The 20,526-nt window shown below is 54.1% G+C and overlaps 7 protein-coding genes across 7 annotated transcripts; 4 read left to right on the top strand and 3 right to left on the bottom strand.

Moving 5' to 3' along the window:
• Window positions 1-2,275: 2,275 nt before the first annotated feature.
• CORC01_01203 (pirin) lies at window positions 2,276-3,325 on the top strand (the record flags this gene model as incomplete). Its single annotated transcript, XM_022612859.1, has 1 exon — window positions 2,276-3,325. The coding sequence occupies one exon, from the start codon at window positions 2,276-2,278 to the stop codon at window positions 3,323-3,325; it is 1,050 nt and encodes a 349-aa protein (XP_022480620.1).
• A 673-nt stretch (window positions 3,326-3,998) lies between these two features.
• Window positions 3,999-4,706, top strand: CORC01_01202 (Yae1 protein; the record flags this gene model as incomplete). Its single annotated transcript, XM_022612858.1, has 1 exon — window positions 3,999-4,706. One exon carries the CDS (start codon window positions 3,999-4,001, stop codon window positions 4,704-4,706), a length of 708 nt encoding a protein of 235 aa, XP_022480619.1.
• Window positions 4,707-6,786: 2,080 nt separating this feature from the next.
• CORC01_01201 (uncharacterized protein) lies at window positions 6,787-7,725 on the top strand (the record flags this gene model as incomplete). Its single annotated transcript, XM_022612857.1, has 1 exon — window positions 6,787-7,725. One exon carries the CDS (start codon window positions 6,787-6,789, stop codon window positions 7,723-7,725), a length of 939 nt encoding a protein of 312 aa, XP_022480618.1.
• A 994-nt stretch (window positions 7,726-8,719) lies between these two features.
• CORC01_01200 (cenp-O kinetochore centromere component) lies at window positions 8,720-9,657 on the bottom strand (the record flags this gene model as incomplete). Its single annotated transcript, XM_022612856.1, has 2 exons — window positions 8,720-9,528; window positions 9,588-9,657. The coding sequence occupies 2 exons, from the start codon at window positions 9,655-9,657 to the stop codon at window positions 8,720-8,722; spliced, it is 879 nt and encodes a 292-aa protein (XP_022480617.1).
• A 982-nt stretch (window positions 9,658-10,639) lies between these two features.
• On the top strand, window positions 10,640-12,413 carry CORC01_01199 (acetyl-CoA transporter 1; the record flags this gene model as incomplete). The annotated part of the gene is made up of 2 exons (XM_022612855.1): window positions 10,640-12,027; window positions 12,080-12,413. The coding sequence occupies 2 exons, from the start codon at window positions 10,640-10,642 to the stop codon at window positions 12,411-12,413; spliced, it is 1,722 nt and encodes a 573-aa protein (XP_022480616.1).
• A 199-nt stretch (window positions 12,414-12,612) lies between these two features.
• Window positions 12,613-13,800, bottom strand: CORC01_01198 (DNA/pantothenate metabolism flavoprotein; the record flags this gene model as incomplete). The annotated part of the gene is made up of 1 exon (XM_022612854.1): window positions 12,613-13,800. One exon carries the CDS (start codon window positions 13,798-13,800, stop codon window positions 12,613-12,615), a length of 1,188 nt encoding a protein of 395 aa, XP_022480615.1.
• Window positions 13,801-14,750: 950 nt separating this feature from the next.
• CORC01_01197 (major facilitator superfamily transporter) lies at window positions 14,751-16,405 on the bottom strand (the record flags this gene model as incomplete). Its single annotated transcript, XM_022612853.1, has 2 exons — window positions 14,751-15,658; window positions 15,790-16,405. 2 exons carry the CDS (start codon window positions 16,403-16,405, stop codon window positions 14,751-14,753), a joined length of 1,524 nt encoding a protein of 507 aa, XP_022480614.1.
• Window positions 16,406-20,526: the final 4,121 nt, after the last annotated feature.

The following is a 20,526-nucleotide window of genomic DNA, read 5'->3' as shown; positions in this document are numbered from 1 at the left end:
CCATAACTACCTAGTAGGTAAAGGGCATGACCGACCGACCGATCCATGGGTAGTAGGTAGGTAAGCAGCTTTTGATGCGATGTGCTTCTCTTCCAATAAATGACAACAGACACATCGGCCTCATGTTTTCCGGCGTCATATTGACTTGGCCAAGGACGTGGGTTGAAGATGAAATCCAAGCCACAATGCCCCTGGCCACCACCCTCTTGTTATGTTGATGGGGCAATCCTGATTGAGAGAACAGGAAAGCAGCCTCACTTACGACCAAGCACCTCTTTTCAAAGACAGGCTCTGTCAATAGAGGCAAACTGCTGTATGTAGTATGTAGCCATTTATCTTCGAGGCATTCGCTCGCTGGTATTCAATTACGATCCGCAGTACAAGTTACATAAGCAGTACTTATCCAAAGACAGCAAGAGTAAAGGCAAGAAAGGCTGGATGGTAGCCGGTCCCCTCAAGACGTACAGAACAACAACAGCAAGACACACCACCGCCCCAGAATACAAGAATATAAAAAAATTGAAATTCTACTTCAATAGCAAAAGAGTTCACTCCCCCGGTGGCGAATGGGAGCTACATCTCTTGTCGTCGGGCCGCTGGGAAATTGTCGATAAGCTCAACTGGCGGTCCAGGAGCAACCATCCAGTTGTCGAAAATCGTATATCGTATTGGCGTTAGCGGAAATCGAACCTCGAACCCTCGTAATATCGACCTTGGCGACCCCAGACACAGTTTGACCTGACCCACTTGACCTGGATGGGCGCCTTCTGTGCTGGTGACAATTTAGAGTGAATTTGTTCACTAAGAGGGTATCTCTCGTGTTCAGAGGGCTTGTGGCGTTTTCTTTAGTACTCATCAGATGAAGGCAGAGGCGGGAAGGAGCGCAGTCGGGTGTGGGTGCGCGCCTGCCTCCTTCCTCCAGGTCCTCCACGTCGAGACGTCGAAGTGGGTCGGTGATTGTTGACAGCCCTCTCCACAGCAACAGGCTTTGCGACGAGTAAATCACTTATGCTGCGAAAATGGAATCCCCAGGCCAAATTCTGCACTCCTGGAGATCTTGGCCAGGAGAGGTGGTGTTTGGATCCATTCGCCGCCCTATCCAGACAACCGCCTACTATCATTCCTTCGTCTTCTCTTCTTCTCTCTTGCAACACTATATCATTCAAGCAATAAATTAATCTCAATGATCTGCTGCCACAAGTCAAACTTACTTGCGCTGGCTGTTGCTGTGATGGGCATCACCGCCGCCTACCTATCATTTTCACATTCCCTTTATGCAACTTCAAACCCGTGATGCTACTTCGATATCGAGGTACGTCTTTCAAGATGGGCAGGCAATTTTGAATATTAGAAACGTAACTTACCTTACGCAGGTCCAAATCATTAAGGTACGCATCATATTAAAAGCGATATCTAGAGGGGTGTCCAATCAGGCCACGATAAAGACAGACAGACCAATGGTGAGTTTCGGCAATTTCCTTCATCGCGCTTGAATGGCGCGGCTTCGGTGCGCGATATGCCACAGTAGCTAAGCAGTCTAGAATCAAATGACAACTCTTTAAACGATATTAATGAGTCGCTTGATAGGATCTCAGTTTCGCAAGCTCAACCCTAACGTTTCGCCTCTTCTTCATCAGTTTTTAATCCTGAAGAAATCGAATTTGAGATGACCAGAGCACCTGACATCGTGGGCCTAAGAGTGACTCGTACAATTGAAAAAGCACAGCACTTTGTGTATCAGCTTGCACTATAGTCGGGCACACTAATTTGATGACACAAAGTGACCTGGATCGTCGTCGTGCGTGTTACCTTATCGTGAGTCTGGAGACGGGAGGTTGAAGTTGGCTTTCGCTCCACATCCGATAATCCCCCGGTTTTCGGGCTAGCCCATTGACTCTTGCATCACACTAGCCCTCCCTCGTCACTGACAATGACCCACCAGATCTGCAGCTGCGGGGCCGAACAGGCGGGACCACATTCTTCTCGAAGCTGTCAGCATGAATAATCCAATCCTAAGCAGCGCGCACTGGTGAAGAAATCGTCCAGTCATCGCCTGCGTCAAGGGCCCCCTTAGGTAACCGCTTAGACAGCTTCACAGGGGCCTTGTGTAAGACCCTTGCAGCACGCCAGCCAGATGCCATGGCACATATAAGCTTGCCCGTGAGATTTGCAAATGCTGAACAACGCTGAACAACAATCTCAAACCAGATCGAACCTGCTTCTCGACCATACTAGCGTTGTCCATCTTTTGTGAAGCTACGAGCCTCAAGTATATATGCCTCGTACCGCGACGCTCACTGCGATTTTGGCTGTCTTCATTTCCATCATCATCTTCGACACGCAGCTCAAGAGCTTCTTCACAGACATAACCTCTCAGCTCAACACAAATACGACAACAATTACCACGATACCTTCACCAATCCCAGACTCGTTTGATTCATCTATGCTCAACGCGGTCAAGACCACAATGTCCAAGACTCTCCACCACGCAAAGATCACGCCGCACCGGAGCGGCACCCGCGGCCACTCGGACCACGGCTGGCTCAACACCTACCACAGCTTCTCCTTCGCAAACTGGTACGACCCGCGGTTCAACAATTTTGGCTCCCTGCGCGTGCTCAACGAGGACCGCGTCAAGGCCAACTCGGGCTTCCCCACGCACCCCCACCGCGACTTTGAGATATTTAGCTACATCCTCTCGGGTGAGCTGACGCACCGCGACTCGATGCTGCAAAAGGGCGCCGAGGGCGGCCAGAGTGACAAGTTTTACCGCATGCACCGCGGCGATGTGCAGTTCACCACAGGCGGCACCGGCATCGCGCACTCCGAGTTCAACGAGCACCACAAGGACACGGTGCACTTCCTCCAGATCTGGGCCGTCCCCTGGAAGCGCGGCCTGCCGCCCACCTACCACACGCGCCACTTTGCCGAGGAGGACAAGCGCAAGGGGTTCGTCAAGATTTTATCTCCCCTAAAAGCCGGGCCCGACGCCTCGGCCGCTGAGGAGAAGGCGGCGGAGCCGCGGATCCCGGACACGATACCCATCCACGCCGACTTCGTAATGGGCGCGGGCATCATCGAACCCAACGAGGTTTTCGAGTGGGTCGTCGGCGCCAAGGTAACGGAGCAGACGAAGCGCAAGGTGTTTGTCCACCTACCCATGACGAAGAGCGGCAAGGCGAAGATCAGGATCGATGGCCGTGAGGATGCTATCTTGTCCGAGGGCGATGGTGCATTTGTAGATGCGGTTAATGCTGGCGACAAGTTGAGTGTCGAGAGCGTCGGCGAGGCCGAGGCCGAGGTCGTTGTGTTGGATACGGCATGAAAACATTGACAAAAGGAAACCATGTACATAATAGACGTCTGCTTACGAGCGAATACAATATATCCAAATGTAATTGCCTGACAATTTCATTTTGATTGGAAATTACATCGATCCGGGGGAGACTGGTATCCTGGTTTCTATTTTGGTGCCAAAGAGTAAAGACGGTGCTCTACAAATGAATGGACCTCAGATCCCTGCCAGATTATCTGGGGTAAGCCCACGGCAGTTCAAGATGTCAGACGACCTCGGGATGCCGGTCACAGCGATCAATTTGTTGTAAGGCAAGGCTTGGAAAAAGTGAATGTCTCTCAATGTTCAATATACATCACCTTTCTGCTGTGCTTGTTGCTAAATTTGGGCTGCTCGCCAAGATCGATCACGATGTGAGATGAAGGCATTGTGTGGGCCAGGACATGCTGAATCACTTTCGTGGCGTATTGTACTGTGTTGAACATTGAGTGCACTGTGAACAAGCGGCGAGCAATGTGTGTAGTAGACAGTGCGAAGAGATATGACGTGCGGGGGAATTGCTTGTAAAGCAGCTCCCAATTTTTCACAAGCTATCTCATCCAACTCCAGCATCATCCAAAGAGACATTGCCATCGCTCCGCATTACCCCCTCGGAATACAGTGGCACAGGATTCCTGAGCCCCTTTGAAATCATTCTAACACCATGCATCTTCAGCCCATTGACAACACTGAAATCGAGCCATTCACCAGCGCCATGGACGCCCCACGCATCACCTTCTTGCCAGAGGCGCAAGAGACGTTCGACGACGTCTGGGGTTCGGAGCCCGGCTCACCAACAACCAACTTCGCCCAGGACGCGCCCACGGGAACGCACCCGGGCGACATACCGCGTCTGCAGGCCGAGCACACCAACGCTGGCTACCGCGAAGGCATATCTGCCGCCAAGGCCCACAGCATCCAGGCGGGCTTCGACGAGGGCTTCAGCCTCGGCGCCGAGGTTGGCTCAGTCGCCGGCCAGATCGTTGGCCTCCTCGAGGGCATCGCCGCCGCGTTGGACGGCGGCAGCAGCCAGGACGACGAGGTCCTCTCCAAGGAAGCCCGCAAGACCCTAGAAGACGCCAAGGCGCAGCTAAAGATCGACTCGATCTTTGGATCTGCGTACTGGAACACCGACGGGACTTGGAAGTTTGATGTCGGGGAGGAGCGCGCCGGTGATGAAATTCTCTTCGCGGACGTGGCTCGTGCCCACCCCCTCATTCAAAAATGGCAAAAGGTTGCAGACGCCGAGCTTGAGCGATGGGGCATCGTCCTCAACGCCATCGGCGATGCGCGGGAGCACGAGAGACAGCCTAGCCCGGAGCGGGCACCGAGCTCTGCGGTGCCACAGACCAAGAAACCTCTAGACTGGTGAAGTTGCTTTTGCCGGCGGTTGCCGCTGCGCAACAGGGCGCATCATCGCAATGCGTGCGCTGCTCGCGGCAACTGAATTTTCACTAGGCCTTTATGCAAGTGAGGCTTCGGGCCGAGCTGGTGCCCTCAATCAAGAGAGAGAGAGAGATCTCACCTACAGTGCTGCCGGCCCTATATCACGAGTGCGCAGGAGCCATCACGGGTTTCCAGTAAGTTGCTCGTCAATGGCTATGCCGAGTGGGTATCATTCGACTAACCAAATACAGCTGATTAAAAATTGCATTAATATCATGGCTGATATTACTTGGCTATTTGGGTTCCTGCGGTGGACGAGGAGCCCCTTGACTCTCGCTCGCTAGGGTAGAGTTAAATCGGACTTTGACCAAGACTATTTCGCAAGACTTCCCTCCTTGTCTGCGGGTTTGTGGCGAGTATAGGGCACCCACCCAACTGGGAGCCGCAAATTCGACGACGCCCCTTCTGTTGCTTGTTTGCAGTTTATGACGAGGCGAATTGTCGTCCATCCTGGCTCAATTTTCCCGTCGTTACTTCTGACTCTTTTGACGGTTTCCTACTTTTGACAGAACTTGACGGGGGGTGGAACGGCCAAGAAAAATTGTTAAGACGCAATGCGGTCATACCATCTGTCAACTCGATACCGACAAGGGGGTACGTTGCGTTTCCGATTTTTGAGGGCAACGTCGCAAAGGGGATTCTGTTGACGCGATCTTACCCAGCCATATCCTCGATGAATCTCAATACCACTCTCTGCATAGAGGAGAACCTGCATGGAAACCCCCATACCGTGAAGTTACGCCGTACACCACCACCTGCCTTGAGGCTGAGGACTATAGTAGATCCGTCTTAAGCGACTAGCTCACAGAGCCCACCGCCACCTATGGGCCTACCACCACGAGGCGGATGGGAGGCCACCAACCCTCACTGACATCATCATACACCCAAATAAACGAACCTCGTTTCCCAACTCTCCGAATTTGCGAAAAGGGAGGTGACTGCCACACTGCCGCGTTGCGGTGCCTGATGCTTTGACGTTGGAAATTGGCCAAATTCATGGAGGAGGGGTGTTCAGGTGTTTCGAAAGTTCGGATGATGGGCTGTGCTGCCTCATACTTGGAGGGGTCAGCCCATCTCGAGTCGAAGTCTCTTTAAGCTCAACACCATTCGAGACCAAGTCTGCAGGGATAAACGACTAGCGTGGTAGAGCGCGCTCCCCTGATTGTCGGACAGGGTGACATCGTCATTCCCTCCTTGACCCTCCCCCAGGTTCCTTGAAGGCAAAGATCTTGTTGAGTATTGCTCTGCACCGGGGTCCTGGGCGATCCCATCTGCCGAGCCATGCTCCGTCCCTGTACCAGAGGCCTTGCTAGTAGAGCTGCGCCCATCTCCATCTCGGCCCTGTGCCGCTATTCCCTCGTCTCTTCTTCTTTCCTTCTCTCCGAACGGAGAGGAGCTCGTATAGAAACAGGGCCTCCCCAACTACCTTCTTCCCGTATCCGTACCTGTCGTCCCAATCTGATCCAACGTAATTTTAGCAAACGTCCGTCCGAGCTGGGTCTTCCCTTGTGATCGTCTTCCCCTGATCTTTGTCGAGACCCAGGCCGGACAACCCAATCAGGGAGATCTTCGACATGCGATGGAGGCCTGCGGGGCGTTGCTTCTTTTCAGCCCCTCCTGGATGGGTCACAGGAGTCTTCTCTATGGCGGAGTAATGAGATTGACGGCAATTAAACTGGCCTACTCCATAGCGACTCATCCAAGGGGCCCCGTGAATCTATTCGCGATGTTGGGCTTAGCAGCTTTACCCCTGGCCCCGATTCCTCCGCCATCGTCACTTTGAGGCCCTATATGGGCATCCGCGACGGAAAAGATAGAAAAGGGAGGCTCTTCACCTGGTCTCCCAACCGTTTCCCTTTTCTCTCTCTAGTATCTTTGATACCAATACTTTCGCTAATACCTTCAATACCGCCCCTTTCCTTTGCTCTCTCCATATTTCTCCTACCTTACTTCACAGTATCATTCATTCACTCTTTACCCAGAGCAAAACATCACACACACGCACAATGCGCTGCACCGTCACAATCCTCGGCTTCGCGGCCGTTGCCCGCGCAACATGGGACGGTGACTTCACCTACCCGCCGGGCATCGACCCCCTGGGCCTCGCCAACGGCAACGCAGACTTCAGCATCAAGACGTTTGGCCCCATGACCGGTCCCCCCTCAGATTGTATCTCCGTATGGCACCCTCCCCATCCAGAAGTCTACATCGACGACTGCGATAGCGACAACGAGCACGGCTGGCACTGGGTCCACCCGGGCAAGCCAAAGTGGTGGAATCCCGGCAAGGACAAGGGCGGCCACAAGAAGCCTAAGCACCCAAAGCCGTGCGACGAGTGCTCCGAGCAGCCGTCTCCGGAGCCCACCTACCCACCCGACGAGCCGGACCAGCCCGAGACCACCACCCCGCCGCAGTGGAAGTGGACCACCTCAACAATCACCCAAACCGCCGTCTCCACCGTCTACAGCTGCCCGCCCAGCGTCACCGACTGCCCCGGCAACGGCGGCGGCGGCGGCGGCACCATGTACGAGACCGTCACCGTCCCCGCCATCATCACCATCTGCCCCGTCCCCGTCGAGCCCAACCCAGCACCGACCTACACGCCCGTGGCTCCCCCCACGACCACCGCGCCGCCCGCGGAGCAGCCCGCACCCAGCAACCCTTCCCCTCCCGAGACTGTGCCTCCCGTAGTCATCCCTCCCCCCGTCTCCTCCAGTCCTCCCGAGGCTACTCCCGTGGCTCCTCCCGTGGTTCCTCCCGTTCCGTCTAGTCCCCCTCCACCTCCCTCCGCCACACCGACCAAGCCTGAAATAGGCACCGTCACCAGGCCCAACCCGACCGCGACCACAAGCCGCGCCGTCGTTACCGCCGGTGCTGTCCAGAACGTGCAGCGCGCAGGTGGTGTGGTCGTGGCCGTGGTGGCCGCCGCTGCCGCTTTCATCTAAGAGAAAGAAACACTCTTGCTTTGCCTTGCTTTTCACATACTAGAGAAAAAAGACAACACGTTGCAATTGTTTGGGGTTTGCGTTTCAGACACAGAGGATGATATACCATGGGAACTGGGTACAATGGGGTAAACTGGGTTAATGACTGGGAATCAACGAATGGGAATGGGGTTTCACTCAGACAGGACGGGTTGGCGCCACGGGTTTCGCGAAACCTGGGCGAAGGAGGAATACGGCTCAGGCATCTGAGAACCCAACTTAATTAGTTAAGGCTAAAATAATGGGTTGCGTACTTTTAAAACCACTTGCTCCGTTGCCTTTTGCTCGTTCCAAGAGTAACCAGTGACAGCATCTTGGACCGAATCTTCGCATCCAAGTTCAGACAAGATGGCATGGCTACAGCGCATCTCCCTCACGCTACCAGAACCCTTGTCTTCATCCGTGATCGTATGACCCTGGCTCTTGTGCCTTCGCCGGACGTTTCTGGCCGGACGCTGTAGATCAACGACAGATATTCAGGTCGCGGAGCACCTTCAGTCGATCTGTTTTGACGTGACCCACTCTGCTTTCTCCACCATTTACTCCCGGCAAGAAGTGCCGTTCGATACCTTGACGATTGAGTTGCGACGCGAGGCTGTGGCTGCATAACCTTGCAGATTGAACGTAATAGAACGTAATATGCTTATTTTTGCGTTCAGCCCAAGTTACGGATAGCTCGGAGAGTCGTGCATGAGTCAAGATAGGTAGACAGATGTCACGCTTTTTTTCAAAACTGACAACTGACAGCACAGATTCGTGTCACTCGTGCGGACTGGTTGCTGGTTTGGTTGCCTTCGGTTGAGGTATATCCTCGCAGGATCTTCGTCGAAGGCCATAGAAAGGGTTCCTGAACGAGATTGTTCAGAGCGGGATTCCTTCCCCCGACAGGCGACAGGTCTTTAGTCCATGAAGTCCCTTTTTGTGAGAACATCTTTGTCCGTTCTGACCCAGTTCCTCAAGATGTTGCCAATCGCTTTGCGACATCTTCTACGCGACGGCTGTCGCCTAGAAGATCTCTCGTAGCCTCTCGGTCCCGTCCCGCCATGCCAAGCACGACAAGCTTTTGGATCTGTCCGTCTTCGCTCATGACCAGTCTGCCCGCCCTGCCATCGGCCCATTCAATACTGATCTGCTTGGCTTCGATATCTGCGGCAACAATGCTTGTGAACGCCTGCTCGGGATCTTCTCCCTCACTGCCGGCGCCAACCAACCCAGCCGCCTTTTGTAGATCGCCAATCACAGCAGTCCGGTTGTGGTATCTCAGAATTTCCCTCCTCAGGGTTCGCACGAAACGAGACAAATCTTGCGCCTTCTGGCCCTCGGCATCGGCAGACTTAGGTGTGGGAAGATGGCGAGCGACGAGCGCAGCAAGCGGAATGCATGGGGGCACCGTATGCCGGTGAACTCGTAGGTGTCGCGAGTCTTTGTACGGTCGGTTTAGCATAATATAGTATGGCCGTCGGAACTTGGCGTCGGACATAATTTCGATGCGAATCCCGAGAACGTTGCCTCGATCGACGGCATTGGGATCAGGATCTTTGACCTTGAAGGTGGTTATTGTTGCGCAGGTTCTGTAGAGACATTGTTGATCGTGCGCGTCTTGGGCTTTGGACCGGGACAGGACTTGGTCGCGGACGGTATTGGGTTCCGATGGATGTGCAAGCGCGGTGCGTTTCTCGTTGTCTTCTTTGAGGGCAGCCCGTATCGAATCAGAAGAGATGAGTGCTGTGGCCTGCACCTTCAATTCCTTCTTCAACAACGCGGCTGGACGCAACATAGGTCAGCATCTGCGCAATGTCAGACTCCATGCCTGACTGACGTACCTTTAGCTCGAAGGTCCTTGATCTCCTGTTCAAGAGCCTCTACGGCATCATCTTGGAGTTCGCCAGACATTTTGTTTGCTGGGTGTGATTGAGACAGGGGACTGCAGGTTTGCGGGGGGGTGAGCGCGATTGTTGTAATCGTCGATGACGTGATGGCGATCCTCCACACGGGGGACGCGTCTTGGTGAAGTTGACATTGGTTGCCACGCAGCGCAACGCAAGACACTTGAACCCAGTCAACAAGATCCGTACCGACGGCTCGGATTGCGACCAAGGGGGGGGCTTATCTAAGCTGTTATCTTATCAATAACCAGGGCGCCAAATGAGGCATGGCGCCAGGGGTCCCAGGGAGCTCGCCGGGTGGCGGGTGGCTTTCACTCAAGTGGAGCGTTTCTGGACCTGGATAAGCTTCTTTGAATCTTCTCCCAACTCTGCTTCACCCCGAAGTGTCGTCGCAACAGCAATACTTTTTTTTTGCTGTCTCGATCTACTACGGTCAAATTCATTACGTCTCAGTCCATTCTGGACTTGGGTTCTTTTCTTGTCATATCTCATTCTTATCCATTCTTTCCGTGATTTTCCAGACCCCGCAACGGCCACTCGACCACTATTCCATTCCTTCTTTGCCACTGGCGTTCCCAAAAGTGTCAAAGGCCACGGTTGCGCTTCCACTCCTGGACCTCGCCCGTTTCCTCCCCTCCTTCTCCCAACCAACCCGCGCACACAGAAAAACAAGCTCTCGATCGTTTGGTTGCCTAGCGCCATACCATCTGTCATTGGTCTAAGCTGTTGTTTAAGACAGCGTCGCCTTGACTGCCACGGACTCTGCTCCACCCCGCCCTCGACCTTGTCTAGGTGGTCCTCGCTGGACAGACAAAGAATCTTTTTCTTTCCTCACGACTCTCGACTTGTCGCATAAAGTCTTTTCTCCAAACAACAACCTCTTACGTTTCGACACAACCCCTCTCACTCTATATCTCGAATTCTGCTGCATACTAGCATTGCGCCGCACGCTTCAACCGAGACATACCTCAACTACGAGCCAAGCACAAATGAGCGTCCGAACACGCCGAAACAAGTCCGTCAAGCGAAAAGCTTTGGCCGATCTAGCTGTAGACACAGACGGCACGAACGGTCACGCCAACGGCGCGATGAACCAGAACAACGTCGAGTTCCGACGGAAGGCGACTACTCCCGGCTCCGACACCGTAACCGCGAACCTCATGTCGCGCGAATCCTTTACTCTCGACGATCCCGTCCCCAAGACTCCCATCGCCAATAACCATGGCTTCTTCGAGTTGCCGTTGCAGGACCAGAGGAACTTCCTCCTGCTGGTACTCCTGTACTTCCTGCAGGGTGTGCCCATGGGTCTCGCGGGCGGCTCGGTTCCCTTCCTCATGAAGGACCACATGTCTTACAGCGAGATTGGAATTTTTAGTCTAGCTTCATACCCGTACTCGCTGAAGCTTCTCTGGAGTCCCATCGTTGATGCGGTTTGGAGCCCCAAGGTCGGACGCAGAAAAAGCTGGATTCTCCCCATTCAGCTGCTTTCAGGGCTGGGTATGCTCTGGCTTGGGTCTACGGTCGAGAATATGATGGCCAACACCGGCAAGCCCGGAGGCCCTACCGTGTGGAACTTCACAGGGTGGTGGTTCTTCCTCGTTTTCATGTGCGCCACTCAAGATATCGCCGTAGACGGCTGGGCCTTGACTCTCCTCACGCCGGGCAATGTGTCTTATGCATCCACCGCGCAGACCGTCGGTCTTACTGCCGGCCACTTCTTGTCCTACACCGTTTTCTTGGCCTTCAACTCCAAGGACTTTGCAAACCGCTACTTCCGCAGCTCTCCCCTGGACCATGGCCTCATGTCTCTTGGCGGGTATCTGACTTTCTGGGGCTGGGCATATATTGCCATCACCATCGGTCTCTCTCTCTTCAAGCGTGAGGAGAGAACTAAGAATGAGGATGGCATTTGGGATGTGTACAAGATCATGTGGGGCGTTCTCAAGTTGAAGAATATCCAGACTATTATCATTGTTCATCTCATTGCCAAGATTGGCTTCCAGGCCAACGACGCAGTCACCAACCTGAAGCTCATTGACAAGGGTTTCGGCCAGGAGAACATGGCACTGACAGTTCTCATCGACTTCCCTTTCGAAATCGCACTAGGCTACTACGCCGGCAAGTGGTCCCAGGAATATACGCCCATGCGCCTATGGTGCTGGGGCTTCATGGGCCGCCTTGTCGCTGCTCTGATTGCTCAGTTCACCGTCACCATTTTCCCGGCTGGCGGCGTTACTCCTTGGTACATGCTGGTCGTCATTGGCGAGCACGTCTTTTCGACTTTCACGAACACGGTCATGTTCGTCGCTGTCTCTGCTTTCCACGCCAGAATCGCAGACCCCGTCATCGGCGGCACCTATATGACTCTCTTGGCTACGTAAGTCTATCCATGGCTGTCGATTTGAATGCTCGTACTAACTTGGTCGCAGTGTTTGCAATCTTGGCGGCACTTTCCCGCGCTTCTTTGTCTTGCGTCTCGTAGATTACTTCACTGTCGCGACCTGCCAACCCGGCAACCCCGCGGATCTGAAAGCCCTCAAGGGCCCCGTGATCACCGAACCCTTCTCTTGCTCCTTACAGCCAGAAAAGGATAAGTGCGTCAACGGCGGCGGCACGTGCGAGATGGTGCGCGATGGATACTACTTTGTCAACATCATTTGCGTCATCTTTGGCGTAGTCACGTTCATGCTCTATATCCGACCTAGAGTCCTGCATCTGCAGTCACTCCCCATGAGAGCTTGGCGTTTGTCGCCGTCCAAGTGAGGCGTGCGCTGTGCATAAAACCCAGGGGACATGTAACATACTAGCATCACGTAGCGCGTGGTTTGGAGAACTTTTATATAGAGAGAGCGAGAGAAACCATTGTACTTGATACTTTTCATTACCATTGTTGCGCGCTATGCCGTTATATACGTGACGCTTGCCAAAAATCTGTTGAATCCTTCTTCCGCTCACTGATGCTCTATTTCTGCAGCGACTCGATGTGCTGCGAATGCAAATCCCGCACAGCAGGAATAATCAAGCTCTCAATCTCCATCTCGGGGTCGCTCTCCGGCAGCGCGCTGGGGTCAAGCGGCTTATCTTCCCAGGTCCCCGGCCCATCACCAGCGGTAGGTGTCTTGCGCTGGACGCTCGGCACGCGGACCCACCGGTCAGCCTGGCCGGGGGCGACGAAGACGACCTCCCACTTGCGGGTGGACAGCAGGTTGCCAATGACCAGGTGGTGCTGGTACCGCTCGAGCGAGTACTTTGCCTTGTGCACAAGGATGGCCGGGTCCGTCTCCAGCTTGAAGCTGACGACCATGCCCTGCGGCGCCCAGCCGTCGACGAGGTTTTGGAGGAATTTGGGCACGGGGTCGAGATCGATGACGAGGCTCTTGGATTTAGCCACCTTGGTGGAGTCGAAGTTGTCGAAAGCCTCCTCGTCTTCGGTGGTTGAGCCGTTGCCGTTGCCGTTTCCGGTGGGCTTGGCGGCGGTACTCACCGCAGCTGGTGCTGCTCCTCCTCCTGAACCGGAGAAGGTGTCCGTGGCATTGGTGGACTGGATCTTGTGCTCGGCCATCCTGTCCTGGGGGAGGAAGAAGTCGGAGACGGCGGCGGCGAGGTAGAGGAGGGCCGAGGGGCCCAGGGGTCTCAGCAGGCCCGCGATGGCGCGCAGCTCAAAGAGATAATCCGTGATGGTGGTGAAGGGCAGCATGAGCAGCATATTGCCTTTACGGGCGGCGGTGTACTTGCGCAGCACGGCGCGCATGCGGCTCTGGTGCTCCGGGTTAGCGACGACGGTGCCATCGTCGCCCTCGGCCAAAAAGTCGAGAAAGCAGTCGGTGGCGTGGGAGTAGTGGCGCGAGTAAGGTTGGAGGGAGAACTGTCGATGGAGGAAGATGACGGCGTAGCCGGCCTCGAGAAAGTACTCTGCCGAGGTGGCGCCGCGGGTGCCGGCGGAGAAGTTGTCGATGAAGCGGACCGTCTGCTTCTCGAGAGGCACGGTGGTGCCACCCGAGGTGACGAGCACGACGCGTCGGGAGGCGGCGGCGTGATTGTTTATGAAGGAGCGGGCGGCGGAGACGTGGGACTCGAGGTTTTTGGGGGGCGGTTGCGAGGAGAAGTAGGCGTCTTCTTGGCGTTCTGCCGTTTCTGTGGGGATGGACATTTTGAAATGAGTGTGATGAAGATGAGATATCCCATGCAATAGCCCTGGGCGGGAAGTCGCTTCGTTTGTGTATTGAATAATGTGGTGGTGAGGCTTATGAGAGCCTGGTGGCAGGGAGAATGAATTGATGACAAGGGCGGTTCGTACGTGTGAGCAAGACCTAGGCATTGTCAGTGAATTGATACACAAGCTGTTATCTCCGGTAGTTGAATTCATCCCTCATTCATATTCAAAAAGTAGGACGTATGAGACGTATGAGCGATAAGACTCATTCACCTTACTCGGCTCATACCTCCGCCGGACCTCGGTCCTCCGGCGCATTCTCCCCTATGACGTGGCTTACATGTAAACTCACCTTGGAATTTTCAGGATCTCCTTAAGCCCAAAGAGTACAGTCTTGAGAGGGTATGAGGATGTGTTGAATGTGCTATCTCCGAAACTCAAGACAATCAGATTATTGAAAAAAAAGAACACTACAAGAAAGAATAGAGGACGCAGCGAGGGTTTTAAACCGTCGTTTCCAGCGCCGGTTCGGTTCCTCCGCACGGCCCGAAGGAGGCCCGTGCCCCACCGACCCGCACCTCCGGGATGGAATCTGCTGCGGATTTCTGGGAACGTATTTGCTTCGGGGCTTCGCAACGACGTCCCGTCGGCGTTCACGCCGTTACAATCGCATTCCAAATCTCACAGTTCCAAAACCGGATCATTCTCTTCTCATTTGGTACCGATAGCCGAATATGAGTGCTTCTGATTCGTGAAAACAAACAGCTGAATGTAAGATAAGATTACATCATTACGATTTATCCCGTGTCTAGAACTCCGGCTCCTTTACGTACAATTCTCATCATAACTGCCTACAATATCCCATCGCTGTTTTTGTGCCAAAGATCTCGGGTATTCTTTACCATAACTGCCCCCATCTGAGTCTCCGTGGTTGTTTTTTCCTTCGTCTAAAAATTGCTCCAAATATTCTTCCCAACGCACACAAACTTTGCAGCCATGAGCGCCACCAGGGCCAGAACATAAATCAGCCCGGTGAAGATGATGAGACCCCAGTACTTGCCACCCGTCGCCGTGACAATCTCGCCACCAATGGGGATACCGATTAAACACGCAATAGAGACAGCAGTATACGTCGTCGAATAGTACCGGCCGTAGTGCTGCGTCTTGCACAGCCGTCCGACGCACACGGGGCTGATGCTAATATTGTTCCCGCTCGCAAACCCAAACAGCACAGCAAACACCACCACGCCCGCCGTCGTCGAACCCGCAGGCAGCCAGACCGCCAGACACGCAATCACGGAGAGCACAATGGCGGCCATGTTGCTGTTGAACGGGCCAGCCTTATCCGCCCACCAACCGGGCAGCGCCCTGCCGAGCACGCTGCCGGCATTGAGGATCGGCAGGATGGAAAACGCAAAGGACTCGCCGAACCCTTCGCTGAGTGCGTAGCTCGAGATGTACGTCAGCGGGATGAAGAGCGCAAACTCCATGAGGAAGATGCCCGCCGTCGTGAGGCTGAAGGCGGCGCTGCGGAAGATGCGCGGGTCCGGGTGCGGGCTCGCGTTACGGGCGGGCGGGAGGCGTGAGCGTATCAGAAAATTGGAGGCGCCGCAGAGGAGGAGACAGATGAAGCCGACGGCGCGGATGGTCCAACCCCAGCCGATGCGGGGGAAGAGAGACTTCATCATGAGTGGGAAGACGATGCCGCCAATGGAGCCGCCGGTGGAGGCCATACCCGTCGCGAAGCCGCGGCGGCGCTTGAACCAGTGGCCTACGGCTGCGATGGAGGGTGTGAAGACGAGGGAGCTGCCGAGGCCGCAGAGGATGCCGAAGGCGAGCATGAAGTGCCAGTATACTGGAAGGATGTTAGCGCGCGCCTTGTATCTTTGGTTCCCTCGGAGATGGAGTGATTGTCGCAAGTCGAAGAGGGGTGTGGTGATATTGTACGGCCAACGGGTGATTGGGATGTGGATAGATGTGGCCTACCTGTGCAGATGCTCAGCAGCATGACGCCGATAACAAGGCACACCGTCCCGACCAGAACGAGCCATCGCGGGCCGTACTGATCAAACACCGGCCCAATGTAGATGCCCCCAAAGAAGCAGAGGAAGGTATACACGGAAAAGATCCACCCAATGGTTCCCTCTCTATACTCCTTTAGCTGGTGCGTCGCGACGTAGGTCTGGAAGACGGCGATGCTGTTCATGATACCCAGGGCCGAGAACAGCGCCAGCCAGGACCCCAGGACGACGGACCACGCCCGGAGCCCGCCCTCAGGGTACGTCTCTTCCTCCGCGGTCGTCGAGGCCCCCACGGTATCCGTGCGGTGGATGTAGTCGTCGTCGGTATCACCCGCGCCCCCGCCTTGCTTGCTGTGAGCGTTTTTGTTGAAATCGCTGCGGTGCTGATTATAGTTTTTGCCGCTTGCGCCGGCGACAGCGTTCGAGACGGATGGAATCAAGTCGTTGCCTACGGCCGCGGCCGCGCCGTCGTGGGCCGCACTCTCCGTCTTGCTCGGTAGCGGGTAGTCATAGCCGCTATAGTCTGGCTCGGGTGCGAAGTGATCGCCTTGGCGGGTTGCAGAAGCCTTTTCTGGGTCCATATGGGATGGACGTATGGATGGAGAAGAGAGAGAGAAAGGGCTTTCGCACTATCTTTGGTTTCCCTCGACCTTGCCGATCTTGTTCTTCTTCTTCTTCTTTCTGCTCTCTGTTTGACTTCCGCCCTGCAGTTTCGCAACCCTGTGAGCTGAGCTCTCTGCCCTACTACCCTTTCGTTGTCTTCGCACCAAGTTGTTGTCTCCGACACGAGCTCTCTTCCTCTTTCACGCACACAAGCTCAGCCTCTGCCTCTGAACGCCTTCTTGAGCAAAACACGACGCGCAATAGTGCTTATGGTGACAAGTTCGTTGGAGTCTTAGATGCCTGTTTCTTATAAAACAGGTTCAAGCTTTGGGAGGAGAGAATGTCGACTAATATCGATACTACTTTCGCGGGCCGTTGTGGGAGAGCGGACCAACGAACCTACTTGTACTTTTTATCACTGGTCCTCGCTTCTTCGGTCTTCGCCTAAAGCTGGTCTGGTCTGGTCTGATCATGAACGGGGGGGTGGGTAGAAGGAAGGGGGGGGGGGGGAAGGGTTCGTTCGTGTGGACGAGTTGTTGGGTTAGGTGATTTGATGCAACTATCCAGTCATTTCCATGCAATCATAACCAAGGCACGCACGGCTCGCTTCAAAAGGACCATGGAACCACTCCAGGGAGAGCCAAAAGGCCTAAGTCACGTAATGCGGGCAGCGGGAGAGCGAGAGCGCGAGGGAGTCACGAGAAGAGAGAAAAAAAAAAACTTTTTTCTTTAGCTGTACCCCAGGTTTTCCCAGGGGTCCAGGACAACGAGAACAGACAGCCGGTAGCCGGTGTTGTGTGAATAAGGTAGGTTCCAGCTCCTTTGCTAGGCCGGGATTGGGCTGGTTTGGACATGGACCACCTATTAAGTCTTTGGATTCGCAAGGTACAGACGGAAGAGAGGAAGGATTGCAGTTCCCGTTCCCTCATGGGAGTTCGTTGATGTGGGTAATTCAACCGAACCAAATCCCGGCTGCTTTTTTTCCTTCCCCCGTCTCGTCTGCCTTTCAGATCGACAAAACGCCTTTCAGGCATTACCTTATGCCATGCGCCGCTCTCTTCCTTTTTGCTCTTTAGAGTTAGGCTATTAGCATGGTATTGGTGGGAATAGGACATCAAGTCCCGCGCCCCCGGAGATGGTCATGTTGTCTGGCGTTGGCATGTGCCCTCTTCCATTGACAAGTACATGTTAGTCAAAGGCGTCGGGGGCGGCTCCAAGACGCAAGGATGCGAAGTCGCGCGTAAAAAACGGACCAATGGCGTATTTCAATTAGTCGTAGGTTTCCATCAAAACTCGCTCTGGGATTCTGGACTCTAGGCCGAGAATCGGCGGCTCCAAAACGCCCCACCACCGAAACCCAAGAGGATGAATCAGTCTGCCAGCAGACCAGATCGACCCGTGACACTATCTAGCATTGGACTTGTCTAAGACGCATGTCTGTACATATAGTCTTTCTCTCCTGGGTGTCTTTTCTCGTGCTATCTAGAGCCGCATGATGACAGAATACCTGGCAAGACGAACCTCAAGGGAAGAGTGCCTTCATGCAGCAAATGCGATATACCGCACTATCGCGATTTGTCCTTTCCCTACCTCCCACGTGCTCCCACGCGGTTTGCCTCAGTGCCCCGACTCCCGCATCTCCACACAACGCCAACCACAACTAGCGAACAACGCAACCATGGCAATTCTTTTTTTTGAGACGCTCTTTTTCAACCCTCCCTCGCTTGCAATAGCCTTTACTCCGGTGCCTTCCTCCACTAATGATCGACATCTGGCGAGATAGAAATAGCCCAAATTTACTCCCACCAGACATACATATGACCGTCAACCAGTCGACCATAAAACAAATCAAAAGTGGTGATTCACTGTCACTGATATCATGCCGTTCGTAAAAAGTGAGCTGTACATATGAAGAAGAGACTCATCAGGGCGAATGTTCATTCCAAGTCCTACAGTTGGCACCTGGCCCGGTAGCGGAACCAAAAAAAAAGCGTCGTCCTGCTTCCCTCCGACTTATTACCCTCGGCTCAGGTACGGTACGGTGCCACGCGCTCACCGAACCCCCGGCTCCCGCCAGCCGCCGACGCTTCACTCCTCAACAGCTCGCCGCCCTCGCCGGCTCCGGCCGTTCGTCTTCGGAAACCCCCCTTCCCTGGCTCCTCCCCGGCTCACGGTTTTCCCGCCACACTTTATCCAGCTATGCCATTGCCAGGTCAAGCCTGACTTTGCTTCTATAATAGCTGAAAGTTGAGACCGCACACTTTTAGATCCGCCCTTTCGCTCGCCCGCTCGCCCGCAACCGGTCACTTCAAAAGTTCAACCCTACCTTTACCTCAGTCGTCGACGACCGAATCGACGCTCCCTCACACTGGGAAACAACGACCAGCGAACAAACTGAAAAAGGACCTTACTTACTGCCTACTGCCCTGGCACGTACCTGCCAGCCTTATCCAACTCACGACAAACCAGCAACGGAATAACCCGTGCCAAAACCGCCGCATGTCTCTCTCCGTCTTCCCCCTCCCTTCTCACCTAATTTTCCTGTCCCACTCTCTTTTCCTCTTGAGTATTAGCTCAGACATGTCATCTTTTTGCGTCTAATCCTCTTTAGGTCGGGACTCAAAGTGGGCACCGCAACAGAGGGGAACATGAAGGGTTCGGGTTGTTTTCGGGGCGTCGCAATTCTGTCCACAAATGTTTAGCCCCTTCCCGAGGTCTTCTCCAGAACCACATTCAATCGTTGCTCGCTACTACTGACCTAGAAGTGTCCCGAATCGCAGTCGGAACCGCAGTCGGAACCGACCGGCGACAAGGCATCGGCCGAAGCCCGACTGACCGCTCGCGTGACTGGTTCTGCCAACAACACGGATGAGTAGTGCATCGTGATCCCCCTTCCTTGCTACCCCTCAACCGCGCGCCTTCTGAAAGAAGGGGGGGGATGACGGGGAATGACACGGATGGGAAAGAGAAAAGTACCCACTGCTACGTCAGATTCTATTTTTTTCAACACCCCTCATGGATCGAGATCGTATTATTGTCTTGATCTTCATTCTCCAGGCTCATCGCTCTTTTTTTCCCCATTGTGTCTCTTTCCCAACCACTCTCCCATTACCGCCCTTTGTCCATTTCTCTCTCAGGCATATCGTTGTAAATTATTATCGTTTCCCCACCGGCGACTGCCTATCAGCTTGCCCTGCCGGTTCCTAGCCTTGCGCGCCCAAGTCCCAGATGTGTGTTCTAATGCCACCCTTCATGGAATCATTCTTTCCCTTTCCGAAAGCGGCTATGTGCCTTGTCCTTCCATTCCTAAAAGGGAGCCTAAGCTGCACCAGCAACTCCATTCTCGCTTGGTTATTGGGGGGGGTTTTTTTTTCTTTTTACGCTTCATGTTTTCTTCCTCTATCCCCTAATTATCCTGACAATGTTTCGATGAGTACACTGATGAGGTAGATTCAAAATGCGGCTCTCGGCCCGAGGCGTCGTACGTCTACACGCCCGGTAGGGCTAGAAAGGCTGGGAACATGAAAATCCGTCCGTCACCCCTGAGCGACCGTTGGGAAAGGGAAAAAAGTGCTAAGCAAATCGGGGGAAAGATGACAAAATAGAACAAAATTTGGCCCAAAAATGGCGTCCCCGTAGTTTGGTACCTAATTCTTCACTAGGTACCTCTCTACAAGGGCCAAACACCCCCTTGGACTATTTTAGTGCTTCGGCATGGACCACACCATCCCATCAGTGCGCATCACAACGTTTCTTGATTGAGACTTCCTCATTTGACATACGGTCGTGAGAGGCTGAAATGAAAGCCAGCCCATTTCATCCCAGCGGACAATTTTCTTTTTCTTTTTTTTTTTCTTTTTCTCGGGTGGGAAGACACTGCCAGAGGGCTCGACTTGAAAGTTGAAGATTCAATGCTCGGTGTGTAAGATGAGAGGCCGATCGCATGCTTGGGTCAAGAGAAGAGGAGTTCACTCCAAGACGATGCAACTACTGCTTAATGTCGTTCTGTATTCCAGATTCAGTTCACTGTTCCTTCCGTGTGATGGCGAAACGACCTCGCATGCGCCATAGAATTCGAGTTCGTTAAATGTCACGAACC

This window comes from Colletotrichum orchidophilum, assembly GCF_001831195.1.
Source record: "Colletotrichum orchidophilum strain IMI 309357 chromosome Unknown Scaffold_6.1, whole genome shotgun sequence".
Classification (NCBI taxonomy): domain Eukaryota; kingdom Fungi; phylum Ascomycota; class Sordariomycetes; order Glomerellales; family Glomerellaceae; genus Colletotrichum; species Colletotrichum orchidophilum.
The sequence above is the reverse complement of the archived record's forward strand: the minus strand, read 5'-3'. Positions and strand labels throughout refer to the sequence as shown.